A 24,995-nucleotide genomic window follows, 5' to 3' on the forward strand; every position below is an offset into this window, starting at 1 on the left:
CCGTCCTATCTATTGACGCATAACGCCCAACTCGCAGGCGCGTCTAGGGGGGAGGGGGGGTAAAGAGTGAGGGCAGAGAGAGAATGGGGAGAGGCAGAGAGAGAGGGGCAGAGACAGAGGGAGAGGGGGTGGAGGAGAAGAGGGAGGGTAGGTGAGGACGGTTGGGGGAGGAGGGGAGAGAGAGATGGGAGGGGAGAGAGAGATGGGAGGAGAGAGAGAGAGATGGGAGGAGAGAGAGAGAAAGGGAGGGGGAGATAGAGAGGAGTGGGGGGGAAGAGAGAGAGAGAGGTGGGGCGGGGCGGCAGGTCGCGGTAGATTTCCAACTTCATCAGATTTTTTAACGTTTGCAGTTGTTTAGTGTTTGCTCAAACTGTTAACCTGCAGGTTTTTGTTTGATTTAGAACCCTGACGGCTCCTTGTCGCAAGCAGCCATGATGCAGAGTGCTCTGGCGAAGGAAAGGCGGGAAATGAAGCAAGCACAACGAGAGGCAGAAATGGACTCGATCCCAATGGGACTTAATAAACATTGGGTTGATCCACTACCTGACGGTATGCTAATGGATAAAATATGTTCCTTATGCTGAGCATGGGGAAAGATATTGATTATAAATTGAGGCTTATGCTGATCCAGTTTTTCTGTGATTGGCAAAGTAGTATTTTAATGGTTTTCTAGTCTTGAGTTACTAATTGGGTGAATTATTAAAAACATTTTGTTTTTGTTTTTTAGCTGCTCAAAGTGGGGCTTTTTAATTGCAGGGATTGGAATCTTTTTGGCACTTGATCAATATCGGATGCTCAAAGGTCAGGTGCAGTGAAGTGTTATTCTGATTCACAGTAGATCGTGAACAGTAGCGCCTCTCCCCATTGAGCTTGCATTTTTCATAAACCATTTTATGGCCTTTAAGAAGTAGTCAGTTATTCGAAATTTAACATAGGAAGGAACTGCAGATGCTGGTTTACATCGAAGATAGACACAAAACTCTTAACAAGGTTCTTGACCCAAAACGTCACCCATTCCTTCTCTCCAGAGATGCTGCCTGTCCCGCTGAGTTACTCCAACATTTTGCGTCTATCTTTGATTAGAAATTTAACAACAATTTATTTTCTGACCTACCGAGTACACTTTTCACACTAAGCCTTTAAAGTTGAGTTCAAGTGCAAGTTCACATTTATTCACAAGTTCACATTAAGTTGAAAATGCAGGAACATCCATGCTTGGCAGTCTGACTGCATTTGTACTCGTTTTCCGATTGCAAAAAGCACTGCCACACGCACTGCTACTTTTGCTTCTCCCTTTCTGTCTAATGTTTCATTTTTAGTTAGGTTTAGAGATACTGCGCGGAAACAGGCCCTTCATGAGTGTTTTATTGTCATATGTCCCGGATGGGACAATGAAATTCTTACTTGCTGCAGCACAACAGAATATGTGAATATGTAAACATATTACATAACGGGGGAAGAAAAAAAGAAAAAGTTCAATAAAAAACAAATATAGTGCAATAATAATATAGTCTTTTGCAGTTCAGAGCTCAGAGCTTATTCGTTGTTGTGTTTAATAGCCTGGTAGCTGTAGGGCTGCAGGGAAGAAGCGTTTCCTGAACCTGGACGTTATAGTTTTCAGGCTCCTGTTCCTTCTTCCTGATGGCAATGGTGAGATGACGTGTGGCCAGGATGGTGTGGGTCCTAGATGATTTTGGCTGCCTTTTTGAGGCAGCGACTACGATAGATCCCTTCAACGGTGGGGAGGTCAAAGCCGGTGATGGACTGGGCAGTGGTCACAACTTTCTCTAGTCTTTTTCGCTCCTGGACGTTCAAGTTCCCACGGATCAACCAGTCAAAATGCTCTCTACCTTGCACCTGTAGAGGTTTATGAAAATCCTCTTCGCCAAATCTCTAATCCTGTCAGGAAGTAGGGTTGCTGATGTGCCTTCTTTATAATTGCATCGTTGTGCTGGGTCCCACCGGATCCACACCGACCAGTGATCCCCGCACGTTAACACTATCCTACACACATTTGGGACAATTTACATTTATACTAAGCCAACTAACCTACAAACCTGTACATTAGGATCAAACCTGGGCCTCTGGCGCTATAAGGCAATAACTCTACTGCTGCGCCATCCTGCCAGCGTTTTATGTGTGGTTGAAATAAATTGTCTTAGTTGTGCCAGATACAGAAGACAACTGATGGGCAAGTCCTTTATTTTCCAGTTGATGGCCGACAGATTGCAGCAAACATGAGGGGCATAGGAATGATGCCACAAGACATACCCGAGTGGAAGAAACATGCTTTTGGAGGGAACAAAGCATCTTATGGGCGTAAAACCCAAATGTCTATTCTTGAGCAGAGAGAGAGCCTGCCAATCTACAGACTTAAAGAGCAATTGGTTCAGGTATGATTTTTGTAATCTAATAATTTTCTTTACATAATATATTTTCAAACTGTCGGCTTTCACAACATGAAAATAGCTGTGGCAGTGTTAGCTAAGTAAGGAATTCCTTCTTGTCAACTGGTCCTCCTGTTGCAGTAGTCGTCGACCACCAGGTGGTACTGTAGCTCCATTCTTTGCCACTGTATGAGGAGCAGCATCTATGCATCCATTATATGATATTTATCTTTCACGTCCATATATTTTTCGGGGCTTGATACACTTGGGAACATTGAAGTGACGTTATTAGCACAAAATGTATGGCCTGATGGAGGAAAGGCTGGGTTTTGACATTTTCTGTTATCCATTTGTTTCAAAAGCAGCTCTGAAGTACAAATATATGGCCTGATGTTCTACCTCCTGGTGCCTGGCGCACAACAGGAAGTTCCTATGTGAGGCATCTTTGCTGACAACTGATACTTTGCTGTTCTGTGTAATTATGTCAGTGTTTGAGGCCTTGCATCCGAAAACATAATAGTTTCTGGGTTATTACATTTGACAACTGGAACTTTTAGGATGAAGAGTTAGCTGATTATGTTAAACAAGATCAGTTGCTGTCTCTAAATGTATTGTTTGACATCCGTCAGTCACTGTAGCTATGCAACTAAGGCATTGTTAGGTTAACATTGACTTTGAAATGAACTGGTGCTGGAAGTGGCAATAACTGAATATATGAATTATTTTCAATCAAAATTTGTTAAGTTGATCTAATTTCCTGCATTAGTTATCTCAAAATGTTCAAATGGTTTGAATAACAACAATTTTGAATAAAACAGGCCCATTTTAAATGAGCATTTGCTAATAATAACAATGCTGGGAATCCATAGAATTTGTTCTATTTTTAAGCACATTATCCAGTGTTATCCATTATGAATTACCACAATTTTATTTTGTAAATCGATATGGATATCATTTGAAAATGTGCTTTCCAGAATCCGAACATTGCCTCATGTCCTAAATTATTTTGGAAAACAACTTTCTGGTGATAAAATATCTTCCTCTTTTATAGGCTGTGCATGACAATCAAGTGTTGATTGTCATTGGGGAGACGGGTTCCGGTAAAACGACTCAGATCACCCAGTACTTGGCAGAGGCAGGTTATACAACCCGGGGCAAGATCGGGTGCACGCAACCCAGGCGTGTGGCCGCAATGTCGGTTGCCAAGAGAGTATCAGAAGAGTACGGTTGCTGCTTGGGTCAAGAGGTAAGCTGCCATCAACTTCCACACATTACTGCCTCTCACTGTTTGGATGATTAGCCCTTTGTTGTCATTCATGGCTGAGCGCTTATCAGATTTAATTGTGGAATCGTGTTCTCTTGTCTTTAATATTGGCTGTGTAAAATTATTTGAAAAATTGTTACTTGCTATATATTTTGTTAGATGAGCAACAGCATATAAAATAATCCCAATATCAAATTATCTCAATATTAAAATATATGTGAGAAAAGTTAATTCCACTAGAGTTCTCCACAATCTGTCACTATCTGGACATATATATGGATAGGAAGATTTTGGAGGGATATAGACCAAATGGAAGCAATTGGGACTAGACCAGTATGCCAACTTGATCGGCATGGTGGCTGAAGGGTCCTTTTCCATGCTATACGGCTCTAGGACTCCATTGCTATATTGTTACAGTCAAGCTTTGTGAATCAATCCTGATTTAACGAGGGTGCAGACGGGAATTCTAGGAACAGCACCAGGCACATTTTAAGGTGAGATGGTGAAGCTGCAACTCTGCCTGCTGAAAAGCTGAGCCAAGCAATCCACGATCAGTGGATCAGATTATACCATCACAGCTCTGCCACACTCAGCCATAAACGATAATGCATAATTAAGCAGTTCGTGGGAGAAAGCGATTCCAAGAATATTTCCCTCCTCAACTATGGAAGTTTTAGAAAAATAATCTAAGCTGCTGGAGGAACTCGGCGGGACAAGGAGTATCCGTCAAGGCAAAGGGATGGTCAAGGTTTTGGATTGAAACCCTGTATAAGGAAAAATGGGTCATATTTTCATTGTCAACTTTAGGCAGGGTTCATTTTCCTTCAGTTTTATTACCACTCCATATTCCAGCATCTGGTGTGTGTGCCTCCAATGAAAGGAATAGACTGATGAATGAAAATGTGTTTCTGTTGATCCTGCACTGCCAATCTATGAAATAGTGCTATTTTTGAGTTTGTGCCGTGTGCTATATTTTGTGGTGTGGATCAAGTTGATTTTACCTTGCTTGCTGCAGCACTTACTTCTATTCATCTTCACCCAGCATTTAGTCTCTTTCCTTTGCTATAAAATATGTGACTGGTATATGTCACAAAGGGAAACTTTGAAAAAACTGTGACAGCAGATAGTGGCAATTTTGACATGGGAGAGAGCATTCCTTTTCACTCTTTTCTATTGAATGTTGTAGGTTGGTTATACCATTCGATTTGAAGACTGTACCAGTCCAGAAACGGTGATAAAGTATATGACTGACGGTATGTTGCTGAGAGAGTGCCTCATAGATCCTGACCTCTCACCGTATGCTATCATAATGTTGGACGAGGCCCATGAGAGAACCATCCATACTGATGTTCTGTTTGGCCTTCTGAAGAAGGTAAGTGTTCTGATTTTTTTTTTTCTTCCTTGATTGCAAACCCATTAAATGGTGAACATGACATGAAATCATCAAACAAGTCAGACCCACATTGGATCAACTTATCTGATTAAATACATTTCACTCAATTACATTGTGGCAGGTAGATTAATGGCCCACACAAATCCTTCTAGTCACGTGGTTCAGGTGACATCTGAAATTCTGAAAATGATGTTTGATTTTAGATCCCTTCTCTAAATCTCAGTTTAATTATAGCCTTGAAATGAGCTTTACTTCAAATGTTCACTGATTTAACATATCAGCATATTGTAAGTTCTTGTATTTTTATGAGATAGAGCTAGCATTTTGGAAAAATAAATTCTATAACATTTTATCCTATTCTCATTACTTGAGATGTTATTCTTTTCATAAAGTAAATAATTGGTTATCTTTGCTTCATTAGAACTTGACTTTTTCTTATTTTAACAAGTTATGCTGATCTTTATTTGTTTTTCTCTAGACTGTTAAAAAACGTCCTGATATGAAGTTGATTGTCACATCAGCTACACTGGATGCTGTTAAATTCTCCCAGTATTTCTACGAGGCACCTATCTTCACAATCCCTGGCAGAACATATCCAGTGGAAGTGCTTTATACTAAGGAGCCTGAGACTGATTATCTAGATGCTAGTCTCATTACCGTGATGCAGATTCATCTAACTGAACCACCAGGTATTAAGATGTTTGGTTACTACACTTTTTATACTTTTGATCTACTGCTGTTCAAACTTAGAGCAGTACAGCTCATAAACGGCCCTTCAGATTTCCATGCCTGTGCTGAGCAGGATGCCAATTTAACTTATCCCTTCAGCATGCACATGGTTTTACCCTCTATGCCCTGCCTGTTCACATGCCTGACTAAATGCCTCTTAAACATCACTGTCATTAACTGTTACATTTGTTTAATGTAATAACATTTGGAGATTCTAACCTCAATTGTCCCATCCAAGTAATGATCATAAGGTTTAGATAATGTAATGGTTGAATTCACCATGCAAAATGAATTGATTTGAATTTAACAGTAAAATAAGCAGTGGATCTATCAGCAGTCGATGTTAAAGATTATATTGAACATGAATTTCATTTAACTATATCTGAACAGCAAGATACAGAAATTGGGAGTTTACTTACAGCTTCTGCTGGTCCAGAAGCTCTAATATGCTGTTGCTTCTCCCGATAGACAGTCGTTGTGGATGTGCATGAAGGGGTGAGGTTGTGTGATGAATGTTAATGACTAAATTGGGGCTTGTCGCTTCACATGCAACTGTGTGATGCCTCAACTGTTGTCATACTACTGGTGGCACTGCTAATTATTTGTACTTGTGTAGAACTTTGCTTTAAATATTTAATCTTACTATTCTGGTTCAGATTTGTTTGCCTCTGTACAGATTCTCTACTCCGATCGACTAATTGCTGTCCTTGGTCACATATTGTCACAAGATGTAAAAGGAGAGCTTTGAGGTTATGCCAGCTCTCTGAGTAATCGACTGCCAGACCGAATCCACCAATTATTTTCCTATGACCTATTCTCTCTCTCACATTCTCTCTCATCCTCTCCCCACTGGTCCTGAACCCCAGCATTTAATTCTCCAAATGCCTCCGACTCATAATTTACATTAGCCAATAAATCTGCCGACCAGCACATATTTGGATTGTGCATATTAACTAGAGCACCCGAGGGATCACAAGGTAAACATACAAACTCCACACAGCCGGCACCACAGGTCAGACTTGTGTCTAGGATGCTGGAGCTGTGGGACAATAGTTTGCACTGCTTCACCTTGGTGCTACCCCACACTCCCACTGGAGGGCACATGATGTTCTTGTGTTGCTGATCATTGCAAGTTCCCGTGTAAAATCCCATGTTGCTAGCTAGCAGAGATGCAACAAACTTGGGAGTGCCATCTGTTTGCCAAAGACTAGAAAAGTCGGCCATTTGAATAGCATATTTTCACATCCAACCTGATATACCCTTTTCTCTCTAATCCCACTGCTTGCACAGTGAACTGCAGTCCCTTCCACAGACCACTCTCTTCATTTCTCTGCAAAGAAGGGTCTTGACCCAAAACATCACCCATCCTTTCCCCAAAGATGCTCCCTGATCCGTTGAGTTACTCCTGAATGTTGTGTCTATCTTTGGTATAAACAAAATTTCGGCTGTTCCTTGTTTCTACATATTGTCTAATATAAATCTAAGGTCTAAAATATAATCTAATTATAGATTAATATGTGGGCTACAAACAAAAAAAATGTGTTTACCTTAATGTTTACTGAGATGACTAAAACTTTAAATCCAGTTACTTAAAATATTTTTGTTCCTAGGTGATATCCTGGTTTTTCTAACTGGTCAGGAAGAAATCGACACTGCGTGTGAGATTCTGTATGAACGGATGAAGTCGATGGGTCCTGACGTGCCAGAGTTGATTATCCTGCCTGTGTATTCTGCTTTGCCAAGTGAAATGCAAACTAGGATTTTTGATCCAGCCCCTCCAGGCAGCAGGAAGGTAAAAGTGCAATTTATCAATTATTAAATGGGTGGTGCTGTTTCATTTAAATTAACATCAGCTTGCATTGAATTGAGAATATATTGTGAATAAAACTGAAATAGGAACTTTGTATATCTGGCCATTGCTGCTTCAGAAAAATGGAAGCTTAATTCTTTGAACATGTCTGGTTTTCCTTTGAGTAGCATATTATTGAAAATAAGTTAATATCTGTAAAATTACATGCATTCGCATGTTGCTTAAAGTAACCAGCTGTTAACGATCCTTGAGTAAACCAAGGATAAATAGGAACATGAGTTGCGCATAAGGCCCATTAAGCCGACTCAATAAGTTGATTTGGTAACCGCTCTCTTCTGCCTATTTCTTGTAACACTTGAATCTCTTATTTTCCAAGAATCAGCCTTGAATAGATTCAATGATACTACCTCCGATGCTCTCTGAGTGGAGAAATCCAAAGATTCATATCGATTGGAAAGAGTAAATTCCTTCTAGTCTATCTGAAATTGGCCTTATTCTGGAACCATGACCCCAGTTTTTTAGCTCCCCAGGAGGTGAAACATCCTCTCGGCATCTTCATTGTCCAGGTTCACAACACTCCGGTATGTTTCAATAAGATCATCATCATCTTCTACATCCTGTGATAATGGGCATTGCATGCTCAGCCATTCCTCATGGCACAATCCCTTCATCCTTGGAATCTTCTCTAACCTGCTCCAATAGATGTATTTCCATCCTTAAATAATGAGACCATTAGGCTAAAATATTGTAGATGATGTCATACTAGCAGAGTAGGCAGTCACAGATCCAATCTCTGCAGCATTGTAGTTGTACTTGTTGCCTTTGGTGCTCCAGACCTCTTGCAAAAAATCCCAGAATTGCAGTTGCCTTCCCATTTATTTACGAGACCAATAGACTGACCATGCCTCATTATGAGGACTTGAAGATCTCTTATATTCCCTATTATTTGTACCCTAAAACAACATTTGGCTTTTCTCCTATTTCAGCATGTGAATCTCACATTTCTCCATTTACTCGTATTTAGTTTATTATTATTACGTGTACAGAGACACAGTGAAAAGCTTTCTTTGCATGCTATTCAGACACATCATACAATACGCAAGTACAATCATACACATGTAAAAGAGTGAAACTATTGTAAGTAGATACTTTTCTGGGTCAGCTCGCAATGAGCCGTTAGGCTCCGGTGCCACCTTGCAGCTGTCAAGACTTTGAAAAGACTGATTTTGGTCCAAGGATATATGCAATTTATTATTCTCTCTCTTTATGTCCTGATGACACGATCGATGATGTAGTGGTCAGCCTGGCCCAGCACAATGCTGTTGGTTCCTTTCACCGCCGCCCCATGTAGTTGCTGCAGGTTGTGCTCAGCCTCATTATAATTCATCTGCCAATTTTTTTGCTTTCATTGCTTTCAATTCTTTGCATCTTCTCGAAATTTTCTTGCACCTATCTTTGTACTATCAGCAAATTTGGCAACGATACATTTAGTCATTAATAGTAAGGATAAATAGTTAAGGTAGCAGCACTCGAGTTCTGGTGCAGCTTTCCAACTTGAAAATGAGCCCTTTGACCTAATTCTTGTTTCCTATTAATTTTCCAGTTCTCTGTCCATGCCATTATATGCAACATCATCTGCTGTTTAGTTGCACAGTTTCTTTTTACCTGGTATTTTGTAAAATATAACAACATCTAGTGTCCACCCTGCTGGCTGCATCCTCAGTACACTCCAATAAATTTGTCAAGTATAATTTAATTCTATCATTAAACTCGTGGACTCTGTACCTGATCGTTCATGTCTACATTCCCATGCCATGCGATTTGATTCCCTTTGCTATCTGCTTTTAATTTTCCAAATCTCCTGTCTCCATCACGCCACCAATGCTCATCCCAAGCTTCTGCTCTTGTTATTGCTGCCTGTCCAGCACCTACAGATTATTCATCTTTACACACAAGTGTTTTGAGAGGTCTTTCTTGACGTCACAGACTGTTCTCAGCAGCATCGAGAACCTTGGGGAAATAAGATGGGCTGAAAATAGCTACTTTATTGCTTGTTTTTAATTCAGTCATCCAGTTATATATTTTTCCTTAACCGTTTCCATCACAACTAACTTCAATTATTTTTAAATTATAGGTTGTAATCGCCACTAACATTGCTGAAACATCACTGACCATTGATGGCATCTACTATGTGGTGGATCCTGGTTTTGTCAAGCAAAAAGTCTATAATTCCAAGACTGGCATTGACCAGCTAGTGGTGACTCCAATTTCACAGGTTCTTTAAATATTTTTCATTTAATTTATCATTGGTAATATTACGTTCTTTGTAATTTTTGGTGGCAACAAAGCTGATATTGTGCATTATGTTGACACAGATTAAGTGCTTCTCTATGTTCCCTGCAATCTAAATCATAATTTTTTTAAACCTGGATTAATATTCAGTGTTATGTTCCACCAGAGTGCACCTTTCCCCTGACAAATGTTATTTGCTGGGCTTGCTTCTATTACTGTCAGATGCTGTCTGGGATCTTGCCTAGTATACATTGAGCTTCTGGATCCTGAAGATTTATTCTGGAAAGCATTTAATCTCGGGTCTTTCATACCCAAGCTCGATTCTTTGATGTCCACTGGTGGCTCACAGACATTAGGAACATGTAGACATTCGAGATGCTAGTTGGAAGAGTAACCTCTACCCTAATAATTTTCTGTAAGTTGCACTATTAAGAAAAAATCAGTAACAGACCAGCTATAACATAATGGGGAAACCCAAAGGATTTTGTTTTCAATTATATAATTGGGCTTTAAAATGATAATTGTTTACGATGTAAAAGATGTTGAACAGAAAAGGATGAAAATGTTTCTTACATGAAATAAAACTTCTTAGCTATGTGGCACAGTGGCGTAGATGTAGAGTTGTTATTTCACAGCGCCTGACACCCGGGTTCGATCCTGACTACAGGTACTGTTTCTGTGGAGTTTGTATGTTCTCCTGTGACCGCAAGGGTCTTCTCTGGGTGCCCCTGTTTCCTCCCATATTGCAAAGACGGGCAGGCTTGTAGGTTAATTGGCTCTGTAAATTGTCCCTAATGCGTAGGATAGAACTAGTGTGCGGGTGATCACTGATTGGCGTGGACTCGGTGGGCCGAAGGACCTATTTCCACGCTGTATCTCAAACTAAAAACCAAAACTAAACTATGGTTGAATTTTGTGTAGGATAATTGTGTCATTTTGATTGCTGCCTCCATTTCCAAGATTGTAATACTCTCCGTTGTTCACAGGCACAAGCTAAGCAGCGTGCTGGCCGTGCAGGAAGGACCGGACCTGGGAAATGTTATAGGTTGTACACCGAGCGTGCTTACAGGGATGAAATGTTGACCACGAATGTTCCAGAAATTCAAAGAACTAATCTTGCAAGTACAGTACTTTCACTTAAGGTAAGTTAAATATAAATTGCAGCTATGTCATGAAATATCGGCCTTGGTTTGACGTCTCAAAATACAACACCTCACACTTATCTGAATTGCACTCCATTCTTCATTCCTCAGCCCACTTGCCCAGCTTCTGAAAATCCCATTGTAATTCTTGATGACCATCTTCACTGTATGATGAAGACAAAGACAATTTCAGCACAAAGGAACGCTTCTCTCTGGTGATCTATGGCTGATATCTAAAGCAAACCGCATGGTCTTCCTGTGGCCCTTCAAGTTTATTCACTGGCTACAACGGTCTCTCCCTCTATTACCCCTGATAACAAACATTCAATAATGAGGACTCAGCGCTGGATTAATTCAGTGGGTCAGGCGGTATCTCTGGAGAGCATGGATAGGTGATGTTTCAGGTCCAGACTATTTTTCAGGCTGATTGGACGACTGGGTTGGGGAAGAAAGCTGGGAGAGAGGAGAGGCAGGACAAAGTGGTAGGTAACAGTTGGACCAGGCACTTGCCGTCAGGGTGGGCAAGGTAGGCAGCGTCTACCCTGACTAAAATTATAAAATGGTAATTATTAAACATAAATAGCAAAGGCACGGGAGAATTATGCCTACCTGAGAGATCGATCTCTTTGGTAGATATAATGCTCCCGTGCCTTTCATCCGCAGTACATGTAACATGCTAAAGTCTGTGCAACTTGCGTGCCGTCGATGCTGCTTGAAGCCTTCAATGACAACCGTCTATAAAGGCAGTTGAAATTCTGCCTCAGCACCGTGGACTGCGTGCATGTACTGCGCAGCGTACTGCGCATGCTCAACGCATGTTTCTTGGCTGGGTTTTTCAAACATGGGTTGTTATTATCTTAAGAGTATCTTAAGAAACAAAGAGAGAAGAATGGAGTTTGTGTACAAATAATGTGGTAAGTACATTTCCTTGAGCTATATGTTTTTAAATACTTTATTAAGAGATAAGGCTCTTGAAGACAAATTACTTTATAAAAGTCGACTGACTGCCTACCGGAGAGGAGAACAATCTACGCATGCGCGGTTTTAAAGATTTTTAAAAGCCGACTGATTGCCGACTGAGTAATTACTCACGGCATGTGCCTGAGGTGGACACAGGTGAGGGAGGGTGCTGATAAGCTGGTAGTTGGATTAAAGCAGAAGGTGGAGACAGATGGTGTGAAGCGTTGCAAATTGTGCAGCCAGAGTCAAGAACAGAGGGGGAGGGAGAGGGGAGAAATAGTTATGAGTCCAGGAGGGGCACAGGGGGAGGATGAGGGGAAAGGGAGAGTGAAGGAAAGGGGTTGTCAGAGGTTGCCTAAAATCAGAGCATTCAATAGTTTAGAGATACACCATGGAAACAAACCCTTTGGCCCACCGAGTTTGCACCGCCCAGTGATCACTTGTACGCTAGTTCTGTAGTTATCCACTTTTGCACCCTGAGCACTAAGGGCAATTTACAGAGGACAATTAAACCTGCACATCTTTGGAATGTGGGAGGAAAGTGGAGCACCCGGAGAAAACCCACATTGTCACAGAGAGAACGTACAAACTCCATACAGATAGCACCCGTGGTCAGAATCGAAGCCGGGTTTGCGAGGCAGCAACTTTATCGCTGTGCCGCACAGCTACAGAGCCAATACAAACTTCAACTCCGGAAGCATTCCTGGCATCCATTGGTCTGGTCAGTAATCTGCATACAAAGCTCGCTTGCCCCATTGACTTTCAGTTCGTTGCGATGAATGTCCATTGTTTCTGAATACGCTGAACTTGCATGAACACAGCTGTAAGCTGGGATTGTGAATTCTTGAAGACAAGCCTTTTACATTTAAAAACAATTATTGAAGGAGGTTTATGAGGCTGTTAACATGTCAGTTTATAACATAACGGCTAAGGCAGGTGTTATGAGAAGTAAATTATATCACAATTCTGAATCAAACTTTGTGGAAGTTCAATGGTTGAGATGTAAATTAAAGCTTTCGTCACACTGCCGGTAATTTGTTTTGCTTGCATGATCTGTGCACTTTCACAGTGAAACTTCTCTTTATTTAGGCTATGGGGATCAATGACCTGCTTTCATTTGATTTCATGGATGCCCCTCCTATGGAGACCCTCATCACAGCCATGGAACAGCTGTATACATTAGGAGCACTTGATGATGAAGGTTTGCTTACAAGGCTTGGCCGTAGGGTGAGAGGGAACTATTCATTTCTTGATTTTTTTCTGAGCACAAAAATGTTTATCCCTTTCAAATTTGATCTGAAAATATGTTTTTATCTTTTATTGGCAATGTTTTCATTGATTGTAAGATTGAAAAATATAACATTGAAGGAGGCCCTTTGACCCACTGAGTCCACGCTGACCATTGAACACCCGTTCACACTAGTTCTATGTTATTGCAATTTTGCATACACGCCCTAAGCACTAAGGTCAATTGCAGAGGTCAATTAATGTGTAAACCTGCACATCTTTAGGATGTGGGAGGAAACTGAGGAAACCCAGGCGGTCACAGAGCAAACTCCACGCTGACAGCACCCGTGGTCAGGATCGAACACAGGCCTCTGGTGCTGTGAGCCTCTCTACCAGCTGCGCCACTGTGAATTGTTCCTGGCAGAGGAGGGAGATTTAAATCATTAATGATTCACAATATATTTCACTTTATTTAGTGAATTGGTCCATATTTTGTAAAGGAAAATTTATCAAGTTATTAGGTTAAGTGAACATTAATGATTGGAGTGTGTTCATTTTACTATCGGTACTCAAGTATTAAACAGGAAGTGTTTGAAGTGAGGCGCATCACTTCTCATTTAGGTCCATTTATTACTCAATATGTAGGTCAGTCGTGCGGCTATTAACCTTGCAGTGTTTGCTGATGTCGTTGTGATAATAAAGCTGTCTTCCTTAGAACAGGATGAGATGTGTCTGCACAATTTTTCAATGGCCAAATTGGCTGGGTGGACAAGGTGATCAGTCTTATTAAATTTTCTGTTGATTTAAGTTTTTGCATTGATTTTATTTTGATTGATTGACAGAGCTGAGCTATGAGCTCATCCTGATCGAATGCTTAAGTCTTTCAGGAAAAGGATCTATAACATAAAAGATGTATATAACTCACTGTCACGCGGAGCTTGAAATCTTGTTGTAGATGTGTGGGTGTACACTTGGCTTTTACTGAGCTTGAGCTTGTTTAATTGATAATACGAAATAGGACTGCAAAATAGGCATACAAAAAAAGATTTTTGTTTTAGAACTAGCAGGATGCTGCACGGCATCCTCCTCGCCTTTCAAATCAATAAACTGTGATGAAAGTTGTATTCTGATTCATTTCCTTCTTGTTTCTCAGATGGCAGAATTTCCACTGGAGCCCATGCTGTGTAAAATGCTGATCATGTCTGTACACCTCGGCTGCAGCGAAGAGATGTTGACAATTGTGTCCATGCTGTCGGTACAGAATGTTTTCTACCGACCAAAGGTAAGTCAAATCCGGCTGGCCTGTGGATTAAAAGTGCAGGTGGAAGTGCTGTGAATTGTTAACGTGACCCTGGTAAACATGGATGTGACATTTCTAATACAGGGTTGCTATTTTTTTCTGCTCTAGCTGCAAATTTCTGGGGGGGGGGGGGGGGATTAGAAGAGAGCTGGCTGCGATCATTTGCTTGTGTTTAATTTATTTTCATCCTTAAAGCAAATGAAGGAGCTCAACAAGTGATTGTTGAACTGGTAAAATAAGAGCTACTGGTAGAAGTGAAAATGTTAACTGCATAAACTGCAATGTAGGTCCATCATCATATGTTAAATGGAAATACATTAATATTTCAATTTTACAAAGATTAAGAGTGCTGTACCGAAAGAAGACCAACAAATGAATTGTTGACCATTTATTCCCCTACAGTTTTCTGGTATCTTTGTATTTATTCCCAATTTCAGTATTTTGAAGAGTTTTTCTTTGTATTGAACAACTGTAATTGTCAGTCCAATTTGTTCAATCAATGTTCACGTGCCCCGTTCCTCACAACCAGGATAAGCAAGCACTCGCAGACCAGAAGAAGGCCAAGTTCCATCAGGCAGAAGGGGACCACCTCACCTTGCTTGCTGTTTATAATTCCTGGAAGAACAACAAATTCTCCAACCCTTGGTGCTACGAGAATTTTATCCAAGCACGTTCCCTTCGCAGGGCACAGGACATCCGCAAACAAATGTTGGGCATCATGGACAGGTAAAGAAAAATGGCACACTTGCTGAATATTTCTTCAAAACAACGTGAAACAAAATACTCTATTTTACTTTACTTATTAAGCCAATAAACTAAGATGATATGTGTGAAGGTTAGCGCAACAGGTTAGATAATATGAACTTTTATCTAATTACCAGAAGCATCATCTTGTTCTTCATTTAGTAAAATAGACAGCAAACACGGAACTCTGCTGGCACTTTACCATCAGCTACTGCATTGCAGTTAAAAATAATTTGACATACATTGCGTCCAGTTTTTTTGCCTTTTATGGGGGAAATTGTCTTCCTTCCAAACAGCTTTTTCCCATGTGCACATGGTTTTTACTGATAACTTTTCTTTGAAACTTGAGTCCCTCTGCTCCATGCTATTTAAGCAATGCATTTGCAATTTGTTAAGAGTCAGCATTAATTCCCAAGACGAGTAAGAATAATCTGTGGGAATGGGGAGGGGGCAGTAGATTAATAAATCTGGAACATGTGGGAATTCTAATGGTGAATGCTAATAATGGTGTGCCGTTGGTTAGATTTACAGGCATTTGTTGTGTTTTATACACTATTTGCTTTAATTTTTTGGAATGCAGCTCTACAGCTGCTGCCAGAAACTAATTGTGATAAGCATGGTCTGTCCGTCCTTTCAAAGAAAAGGGGCAGATCGGATTATTGTGGTCTTGTACTGTACGAAGCACGTTATCTGAAAGATTTTAAATAGTTGCTCGCAAACATTTCTTGTACATGCTTTTATTAAATGCTGCCTTCAAATTCTATGCACTACATAAGTTATTTTTAACTAAGAATAGACCCAAACAAAACTTGAGAGTTGCATCTGTGGGCAGTAAAAATTAGTTTTAATCTGCATAGAATCATGAAACATTAATTGTGCAGGAAGAATCTATTTTGCAGATTGTGTTGTCAACTATAACTTCTTTTCTCTACTTCTTGACCGGTCCTTTTAATCTATTCCCCCTTCTAATGGTGCTCCCCTCCCCTCCCTCCCTCATCATTCCCCCCTTCCCTTCCCGGTTATTTATTTTTTCGAGGCATTACATACTCCTGTTGACATGGACATGGCTGAGATCATATGGCCTCTCCATCACCTCCCTTGTTTGTGTAGCATGACTTTTGTCAGGAACGCAGGACAGCACCAGTGCCTTCTTCAATGTATCTCTGATCCCAGAAATAATGAGCAATATTGGCCGTCCTGTTCTGAATGTTCAACCCTCTATCGTTATCCTGTGCAAGCCCACACTCTTGGTGTGCCAACTAGATTACAAAGGCTAGCATAGTCACCTAGATGTCTGCACTGAAGGAGGATCTTTGCTGGCTGTTTGGTGAAGACCAAGATTCAACAGGTGTCTTTTGCATCCAGCTTTCAAGGGATCCAATATATTGGAGTAACTTAGTCATATTTCCACATCTCTCCATCTCTACATCACACGCTCACCAGCACATGGTTACGCATGCTCTCCACCGCCTACTCTGCCCTGGCGTTCTGTAAAAATGAATGATTAAGTGGCTGGATTTTTTTAATTTGTTCCTTCTGATGAATGCTTTCCTGCATTCTGCCTTGTAACCAATTTGCTAATTTACGAGTGTCTCCCCTATTTTCACACAGGCATAAACTGGATGTTGTTTCATGCGGGAAGGCTACAGTGCGGGTTCAGAAAGCAATCTGCAGTGGTTTCTTCCGCAATGCAGCTAAGAAGGACCCACAAGAGGGATACCGTACTCTGATTGACCAGCAGGTGGTGTACATTCACCCTTCCAGTGCTCTCTTCAACAGGCAGCCTGAATGGTAGGTAATGTCGATGAGGTCATTGTAAACCACTGTACCGAGCCACGTAGGAGACCGCTGATCTGGTGCATAGTTTACTGCTGAGGTGTGTTAGACTGAGGAGCAAAAACAAAGTACTTGAGATTACATTTCTTAAAAAGCTTAATTTTGCTCAATGGCCAATACCTACTTCAAGAGTAGAAACAAGGAACTGGAGGTGGTTAATACACAAACTGACACAATGTGAAAAGGAGATAAAAGGATGTCAAATAAGGAAAGAAGATGTGGAGGGAAATGGCTGGAGGGGACTGGGGAAAATAAAAGGAAATATGGGACTAGGTGATGGCGGAGAAGTATATGAGGGGGGGGGGGAGAGAGATGAGTGGGGGTTGATGTAGTACTTAGAGAATTCAATGTGCACCCCGTTGGGTTGTAAACTACCCTACAATCTGGAAGCTGTCGTCAATTGTTATCATTATGCAAAGATATTTTCACTCTTTACACTTTCAAAACCTTCGTGAAAGCTGCTTGGCCTATCCTTCATCTTGAAGAGCTCTGTTTGGAACCATTCTCTGCATCTATACTCTGTCACTTACTGATATTCATCATAAATCTTTTGAAATCTGTAATACTGTTCCAGTATTGCAATGACCAGACCAGCTTAGTCTAATCTGTATTGTTTATAACTTTACTTGTGGTGTCTGTTTTGCTCGCCCTATTCAAGAATATTGCTCGCAAGTTTTCTGCAGTAAACTGTATCGGTTTGCATTTTACTAAGCAGTCCACTCAGCATTCTTCTTAACAGTTTGCCAGCCTTCTTGAAGCTAACATTATCCAAACTGTGTACACTTTTGAATTCATTTTACTCTTCAGTAACTGAGGCAAAATATTTATTTCCATGTTACCACCGGGCCTTTACTTTCTATTATACAATGGTCTTCTTTGTAAGTATCACCAAACCAACCTTGATATTTTTTTTTAACTCTTCCCATGCTTGTGAAAACCTTTGCTATTTTATTTCTTAACTTTTCTCATGCAGTCTTTTACCTACCTTAATCTTCATATTTCTCATCACCTCATTGCCACAGTGTCTTTAAATGTTCCATAACCTGCCAACTTTAGTTTAAATAAACAGGCCCTTCGGCTCAGCGAGTCCAAGCTAACCATCAATCTCTCGTTCACTCTAGTTCTATGTTATCCCACTCTTCACACACTAGGGCCGATTTATAGAGGCCAATTAACCTACAAACCTGGACATCTTTGGGATGTTGGAGAAAACCAGAGCATCTGGAGGAAACTAGCATGGTCACACTGAGCCCAAGGCTCTGGTGCAGTGAAGCAGTGGCTCCACCAGCTGCGCCACTGTAACTTCTCTTATGCTGTGCCTTTCCTCAGCTTACATTCTGTTAGTTTATTTTTCCATTGTGGTTTTCCATCGCAAGTGTGACATTAAGAAGTTTACTGAATGTATGTGTATATAAACTGTTTACATTACCCTACTGCTTGCATATGTTTGGCATATATAACTATGGCCAAGATCTCTTCTAGGCTTGCTGAATAAAGGTATTATTCAATGTCCTGAGCTGTGTAAGTCTTGAAGGTGCTGAGTTTGAGGGGGCTTCCACTGCAATAGAGTTCCACGCCTAAGGGCCAACATGAGGAAAGATTGGCTGGCATTCCTTTACTTAATTGCTGCTCAGATGCAGCATGTGGGGGTTTGGATGCCAGTTGCAAACGACATCTGGCTTGGCTGCCACACCATTCATTATGAATAATATGTGGCCCATCATTCACTCGACTCACCACAAGCTGAATAAAAAAACAGTGGAAAGTTTTGCTGACAGTGGGATTGTGTATCAGCTAGAGTTTGCATCATTTGTGTTGAGAAGGGAGTATTAGGAGGGTAATGGAGAATATTGTACAACTAAGCAATTTTATTGGTGACACGTTTGTGAGGAGATGTAAACTTGTTAAGATTACATTTGAAATGGCAGATAGAGTTGTCCTTTAAATGCATTTAAGGATTGGTATCACCAATAATTTGCAGCTTCACTGTTTTCGTAGGAGGAGAAAGTAAAAGGATAGAAAATAAAATCTCAAAATAGAGTGGAAAAACATAATTGAGCAACAATTAAAAATGTTTGGTAGTCATAACTTGCTTAAATACAGTCCCTGTTCCCTAATAAATCCCAAGGAACTACACAGGAGCACTATCAAATAACATTTACCACATGAAGTATTAAGAGCAGAAAAACCAAATGCCTGATCAGAGTTAGATATAAATGTATTTTATAGGAAGGTGAGGTAGATGGAGAGATAATGTGGAAAGACCAAAAGGTGAAGTACAGCTGATTTAAAGAAATACAGTTTCACTAGATTTTTAGCACCGAAAGAAGCTCTTTGGCCCATTTCTGCTGTGCCGTTAGTCCCCCTTGCCCGCACCTGGCCCATCTCCCTCCAAATGTTTCCTATTCATGTACCGAAGTATCTTTTAAATGCAATTATTGTACTCATCTCAACCACTTCCTCTGGCAGCTCGTTCCATGTACACACCACTCTTTATGTGAAAATGTTGCTCCTAAGGTCCCTTAAAATTGTTTAACCCTCTCACCCTAAAGCTATATGCTCTTTTGATTCCCCTACCCTAGGGAAAAGACTGAGCATTTACTTTATCTATGTCCCTCATGATTTTATATAGCACTATAAAGTCACTCTTTCAACTCCTATGCTCCAGTGAATCCAGCCTCTCCTTATCTCAAACCCCCACCAGACCCAGTCTAAATAAGAATTGATGACATTTGCCTTGTTTTAGAATGCTGTGATTGATTTGAAAGTGGATATAATAAAATCACTAATTCAGCACCTATAATTCTCTGGTAGTTGAATGCAATATTAATTTCTATATATTTTTTCAAAATATGGAGTTCCTTCTGATTGGCTTGCAGATACTGTCAGCCCATATTCCATAGTGAATTGTGGTATGGGAAGCCCTTTGGGCTAAGTGAGTCACTTCCCCCATTTATTTAATTGGTTTGCTACATTTGGCAGCCTGTCTAAACATTCTGTCTACACAGCATGAATGTCATGCAGATGTCCGTTTTAGATCTTTCTTTTACTTGCAAAAGATGTAAACCTTTATTATGGAATGCCAAACATTGTTATGCCTTGTGATTTCTGAAAAAAAAAACAGGTACTAACAGAGTATCGTGTACAGATTTTTTTCTGTGTACAGAAATTGCAGTTTATTTTCCTTTTTATCTGAAGTGTTCTTTCTCCCTTGTCATGTCCTTCACTTAACTTTCACCTAACTGGTTTGGGGCATCCTATTCTTCCATTGCTCCAGTTTTCCATGGATTCCTGCTGTTGCCAGGCCCCATTTCAGGTGAACAGCCCTGCAGAAAGAAACCTCAGTTTTAAAAAAAAACCTCAGAAATGCGAGTGATCCGTTTCCAGTTTCCAGCTTTGCTGCAGGCACCAGAACAAGCCCGGCAGGCGGCCTTATCCTGATCAAGAACTACTTCACAAGTTGGTTCCTGCTTGGGACTTTGCTGGTGGGCTTGTCCTAGTGCTCGGAGTGAAACTAGGACTGGGAATAAATCTTATCTGTTTTTGAGTTGGTGTTTTTATTCTCTCCCTGAAGGCTTTCCTGCGATTCTAGCACTTGACTAATAAATCAGAATTCACAAAGTTGCTCAGTGTTTTTTTAGTATAAACTTCAAATCAAATTGCTCTTACAATATAATACCAATGCAGATTACCCAAGCAAGATTGATTTTTGCCACTACTGCTTCAATGAACTGATAGATTTTGATGTCTCCATCAGTTCTAAGAGATGCCTCAATTCTAGATATAATAGTGGTGTTTACAGATGCAACAGTGAGGTTGAAGAGAGTTTTAGATAGGCACATGCATTTGCAGGGAATGGAAGGATATGGATCACGTGCAGGCAGATGAAATTAGTTTGTCTTTGCATCATGTTTGGCCAGACATTATGGGCCAGAGAATCTGTTTATGTGGTGTATGGTTCTAATATTTTATCAACGTATGTTAAAGTTAGTGGGGAGAGTACAATGTCATGCATTGGTCAGCATAATAGCTAGACAGTACTGCGTTTTGAACTACAAAGGATAGAGAAATGCAGCAGCAACGCAGTTCCATCATGTTTGCTGTGGGCCTTTCAAAGATAAATCCTATCCATCTTTGGCACACTTTACTTCAGAGCATTCATCCCAATTTCATCCAAAAGCCATATATGAATCTACTTGTACCATCCTGTCAGGCAGTTTGTCCTCTATCCCAACATTTGTTACATTAAACAACTAAACTACTGCCAGACAGGGAGAGAAATTTGCAACTAGAGCCCTGCCAGAAGTTGAGGGATTGTTTCCTGTTTTGGAACTCAGTTCTGGCACAGACATGCATCAAGCTAAAAAAAAAAAACAGTTGCATTGCACGTTTCATTACCCAAGGCCTCCTCAAAGTGCTACATAACCAGTTAGCATGTTTGTAATGTGCAAAATATGGTTTGCTTGTGCACAGGATATCAGGAAGATTAGGTGACCTTTTTGACAATATTGGTCCTGGGAGAACTTCCTTGTTGCCCTTTGAGTAGTACATGATATCTCCTTGTTGACACGAGAAGGCTTCCAGGCCCTATTCCCTCATCTGTAAGACATCACTTCAGCAGTACAATGCTCCCTCAACATTGCAGTGAAATGACAGCCAACATTGTGCACTTGGTTTCAAGAGAGGCTGGAAACTTTAGCTATCAGAATCAGTGTTTAGTGTAAAGGCTGGGTGGCACAGGGCACAACTGTTATAGCTGCTGCCTCACAGTGCCAGAGACCTGTGTTTGATCCTGACTTTGGGTACGGAGTCTGCATGTTCTCCCTGCGACTGTGCAGGTTTCCTCAGTGTGCTCCTCCGACATTCCAAAGATGTGCGGGTTTGTAGGTTAATTGGTCATCTGTAAATTGCCGCGAATGTGAGTGGAGTGGGAACGAGGTAGAACATAGAGCTAGTGTGTACAGGTAAAGGTTAGCATGGACTCAAGTGAGCTGAATGTGCCTACTATGGTTTGCTTGTGAAGGATATCGAATTCCTTTTTGACAATTTTTCCTTGTAGTCCTGATACTCCTTGTCCTCCCCTTCCAGGCCCTATTCAGCCCCCACTGCAGCAGTCTCCTCCTCCACATTGCGGTGAAATGACCCAACAGCCTTCGGGCTCCTCTGGAAACTTTATCCAGTGTTTCTTGTCCCACAGGGCCAACATAGCCCCTGCCCCCCAGATCAGTCTGAAGACTTTGGGTTTCGGCCTGCATGTTCTCCCTGTGACTGTGCAGTTTCCTATTTCCTCCGATTTCGATCCATAGGTTATTTGGTGCTGCACCCGCTGAGTTTCTCCATAGCTTTTTTGTATGGTAAAGGTTAGCATGGACTCAAGTTGCTGAATGGCTCTAAACTAAACTAAACTAAACTGAGCTAAAGTCTCCTCTGTGCAATTTGCACTGATGACGATTTTGGTGCATATCCATTTTATTAGCAGATTTCTCAGGACTTTATGCGTCATATGACCACTTTGTTAAGGTACAGGATAGAGTTCATCTGACCTATTTTATATGGAAGCCATGCTTTCAATAGAGGGGAAAAAACCTATGGTATGGACGATCTCAACTGATCTCCAGATTTGAAAGCTTTGTTGGTGGCTCGTTCTCACTCCTGGTCCTATGCTCAATTAACAAGCTATTGTTAAAATTAATACATGGGTAGAATCTATTTATATAAGACTCGTTGTCAACAGGCCCTTTGGCCCAACTTGACCACACCGACCAACATGTCCCATCTACACTATTCCCACCTGCCTGCGTTTGACCCATATTCCTGTATGCCTATCCTACCCATGTACCTGCCTGAATGTTTCTTAAGTATTTATGATCTAGGATGAAACTGAATTATTTCCTTGAATATGAAAAGATGAAATATAAAAGAAAATGGATAACAGCATAAAATATTTGTTCCATTCAGGGTTGTGTATCATGAACTGGTCTTAACTACCAAGGAATACATGCGAGAAGTGACTACAATCGACCCGCGCTGGTTGGTAGAGTTCGCACCTGCCTTCTTCAAAGTGTCTGATCCAACTAAACTCAGCAAACAAAAGAAACAACAGAGGCTGGAGCCCTTATACAACCGCTATGAAGAGCCCAATGCCTGGAGAATTTCCCGAGCATTCAGACGACGTTAGACTGCGGACCACTGGGAACATGGTGCGTTATGCAGTCTCAGTATACCTGGGTGGAATGCAGGTTAAAAAGGACTTTGTATGCACGCAAGAACTGAATGTGTATGAAGATGCTAGTTTATACCGAAGATAGAAACAACATTCTGGAGTAACTCAGCGGGTCAGGCAGCATCTCTGGAGAAAAGGAATTGGTGACGTTTGGCGTCAGAACCATTCTTCAGACTGCTGAAGTGTGAAGAAGGGTTTCGACCCAAAACAACACCTATTCTTTTTCTCCAGGTATGCTGCCTGATCCGCTGAGTTATTCTGGCATTTTGTGTCCATCCAAGAATTCAAAATTTGGACATTGAATCTTTAAAAAGATATTTGTTTATGTCAAATTTGATTTGTTTGAAAGTGTATTAAAAAAAACATGAGCAAGCATCGTACATAAGAAAATACTCCATGTCGCCGTTTATTATTAATGTGTCATGACTTAGCAATCTGTCACATGAAAACTTAGAAGTTGCAGCTTTGTGTGTTTGCATAATATACAATTGTAAATGTCTCAAAGAATATACTTTTCTGCTGCAATAGGTAGATGGTAGGTATTTTTTCAAAATAAAATTTGACATCTTTATCTTTTATTAGTCATTCGAGACCTACACAGTGGAATAAAGGACATGTTTAACTATTTTCAAATATTTGAAGTCGCTCAAGTCTAATTAAATGTGGAGATGTAATATAAACGGTTGAATCTAGGCAAGAACAGAAGAAATAGGATTAGTGACTTAAAACATTCTGTCTTGGCCGTTTCACACTGAACGGTCTGACGCAGCTCAAACTGCGTTCAACCCTTGGTTTTGTTTTAACCAAAACATAATAGAAATTATTTTAATTCCTCGAGTACTTTAATGACTCTTGAGAGCTGTAAATATAATTGAAATAGATGAAACATTTGTTTGTGAAACATGTTGCTTAGCTGTTGCGGTTTTCGAAAACTAGTTTCTTCCAGAGGATATTTGCGTTGTTCTGCAAAGAGAATGATGCAGGTATTTCTTTTGTTTCCATTTAATTTCAAAAGGAAATGTCTAATTCTACACTTACAATGGAAATGTAAGATTTCTATGTAGAGTGTTTAATCCTGACTGGTAGTTTTGCAGAGCAGCTGTTGCAACAGCTGGAATGAGAAACAAGGGATTTTTTTTTTTTTACATTGAAAGTCTTGTGCCAGCTTTATTTGCAAATCAGTTATTTATACTGAGATTAAATGTACATTCTGTAAAAATAGGTTTTTATTATGTTGTAAGTCAAGATTGCAAATAAAAGCTGCTTTTGCATTCCTCAGTATTCCTCTCCATTGTATCAACCCACAGTTCTTTCACACATAATTACAAAGTTATAATTACTATGTAATAACTTCATTCATACAGGCAGGAACCACAAGGCCAGTTCATTACTGCCATGTGTGCAAATATGCGGTTACCGCCAGGAAATGCACCCACACATATAATTCAGCCTGGTAATTAATGGTATAATTTTGGGGATACAGACTTACTGCTTTTTTTTTGTTTTAGGTAATGAATATTGGCAGCCAGAATGTCAAAGTAATTAATGCACATTGCACTATTGAATCCTACGTACTGAAGCATCACAGTGGTGCTAACCTGACTGCTTGGAACTAATGATCAATATTAACTGCCTAAATGTATTCTGCCTGGAAATATCATAGAGTGATGCAGCACGGAAATCTGTTG

The 24,995-nt window shown here is 40.5% G+C and overlaps 1 protein-coding gene across 1 annotated transcript in view; it reads left to right on the top strand.

The window, feature by feature from the left end:
• Window positions 1–24,579, top strand: part of dhx8 (DEAH (Asp-Glu-Ala-His) box polypeptide 8) — a 42,817-nt gene extending 18,238 nt beyond the window's left edge. Inside the window, exons 11-23 of the mRNA XM_055657189.1 lie at window positions 402–549; window positions 2,212–2,393; window positions 3,439–3,633; window positions 4,838–5,023; window positions 5,523–5,733; window positions 7,384–7,565; window positions 9,718–9,858; window positions 10,862–11,017; window positions 13,067–13,204; window positions 14,358–14,486; window positions 15,034–15,230; window positions 16,860–17,039; window positions 23,043–24,579. Of these exons, the coding sequence (XP_055513164.1) occupies window positions 402–549; window positions 2,212–2,393; window positions 3,439–3,633; window positions 4,838–5,023; window positions 5,523–5,733; window positions 7,384–7,565; window positions 9,718–9,858; window positions 10,862–11,017; window positions 13,067–13,204; window positions 14,358–14,486; window positions 15,034–15,230; window positions 16,860–17,039; window positions 23,043–23,262 (2,265 nt within the window). The 3' untranslated portion in view covers window positions 23,263–24,579. The remainder of the gene's footprint in view (window positions 1–401; window positions 550–2,211; window positions 2,394–3,438; window positions 3,634–4,837; window positions 5,024–5,522; window positions 5,734–7,383; window positions 7,566–9,717; window positions 9,859–10,861; window positions 11,018–13,066; window positions 13,205–14,357; window positions 14,487–15,033; window positions 15,231–16,859; window positions 17,040–23,042) is intronic.
• Window positions 24,580–24,995: the final 416 nt, after the last annotated feature.

The sequence above is a fragment of the Leucoraja erinacea genome, chromosome 27 (genome assembly GCF_028641065.1).
Source record: "Leucoraja erinacea ecotype New England chromosome 27, Leri_hhj_1, whole genome shotgun sequence".
Classification (NCBI taxonomy): domain Eukaryota; kingdom Metazoa; phylum Chordata; class Chondrichthyes; order Rajiformes; family Rajidae; genus Leucoraja; species Leucoraja erinaceus.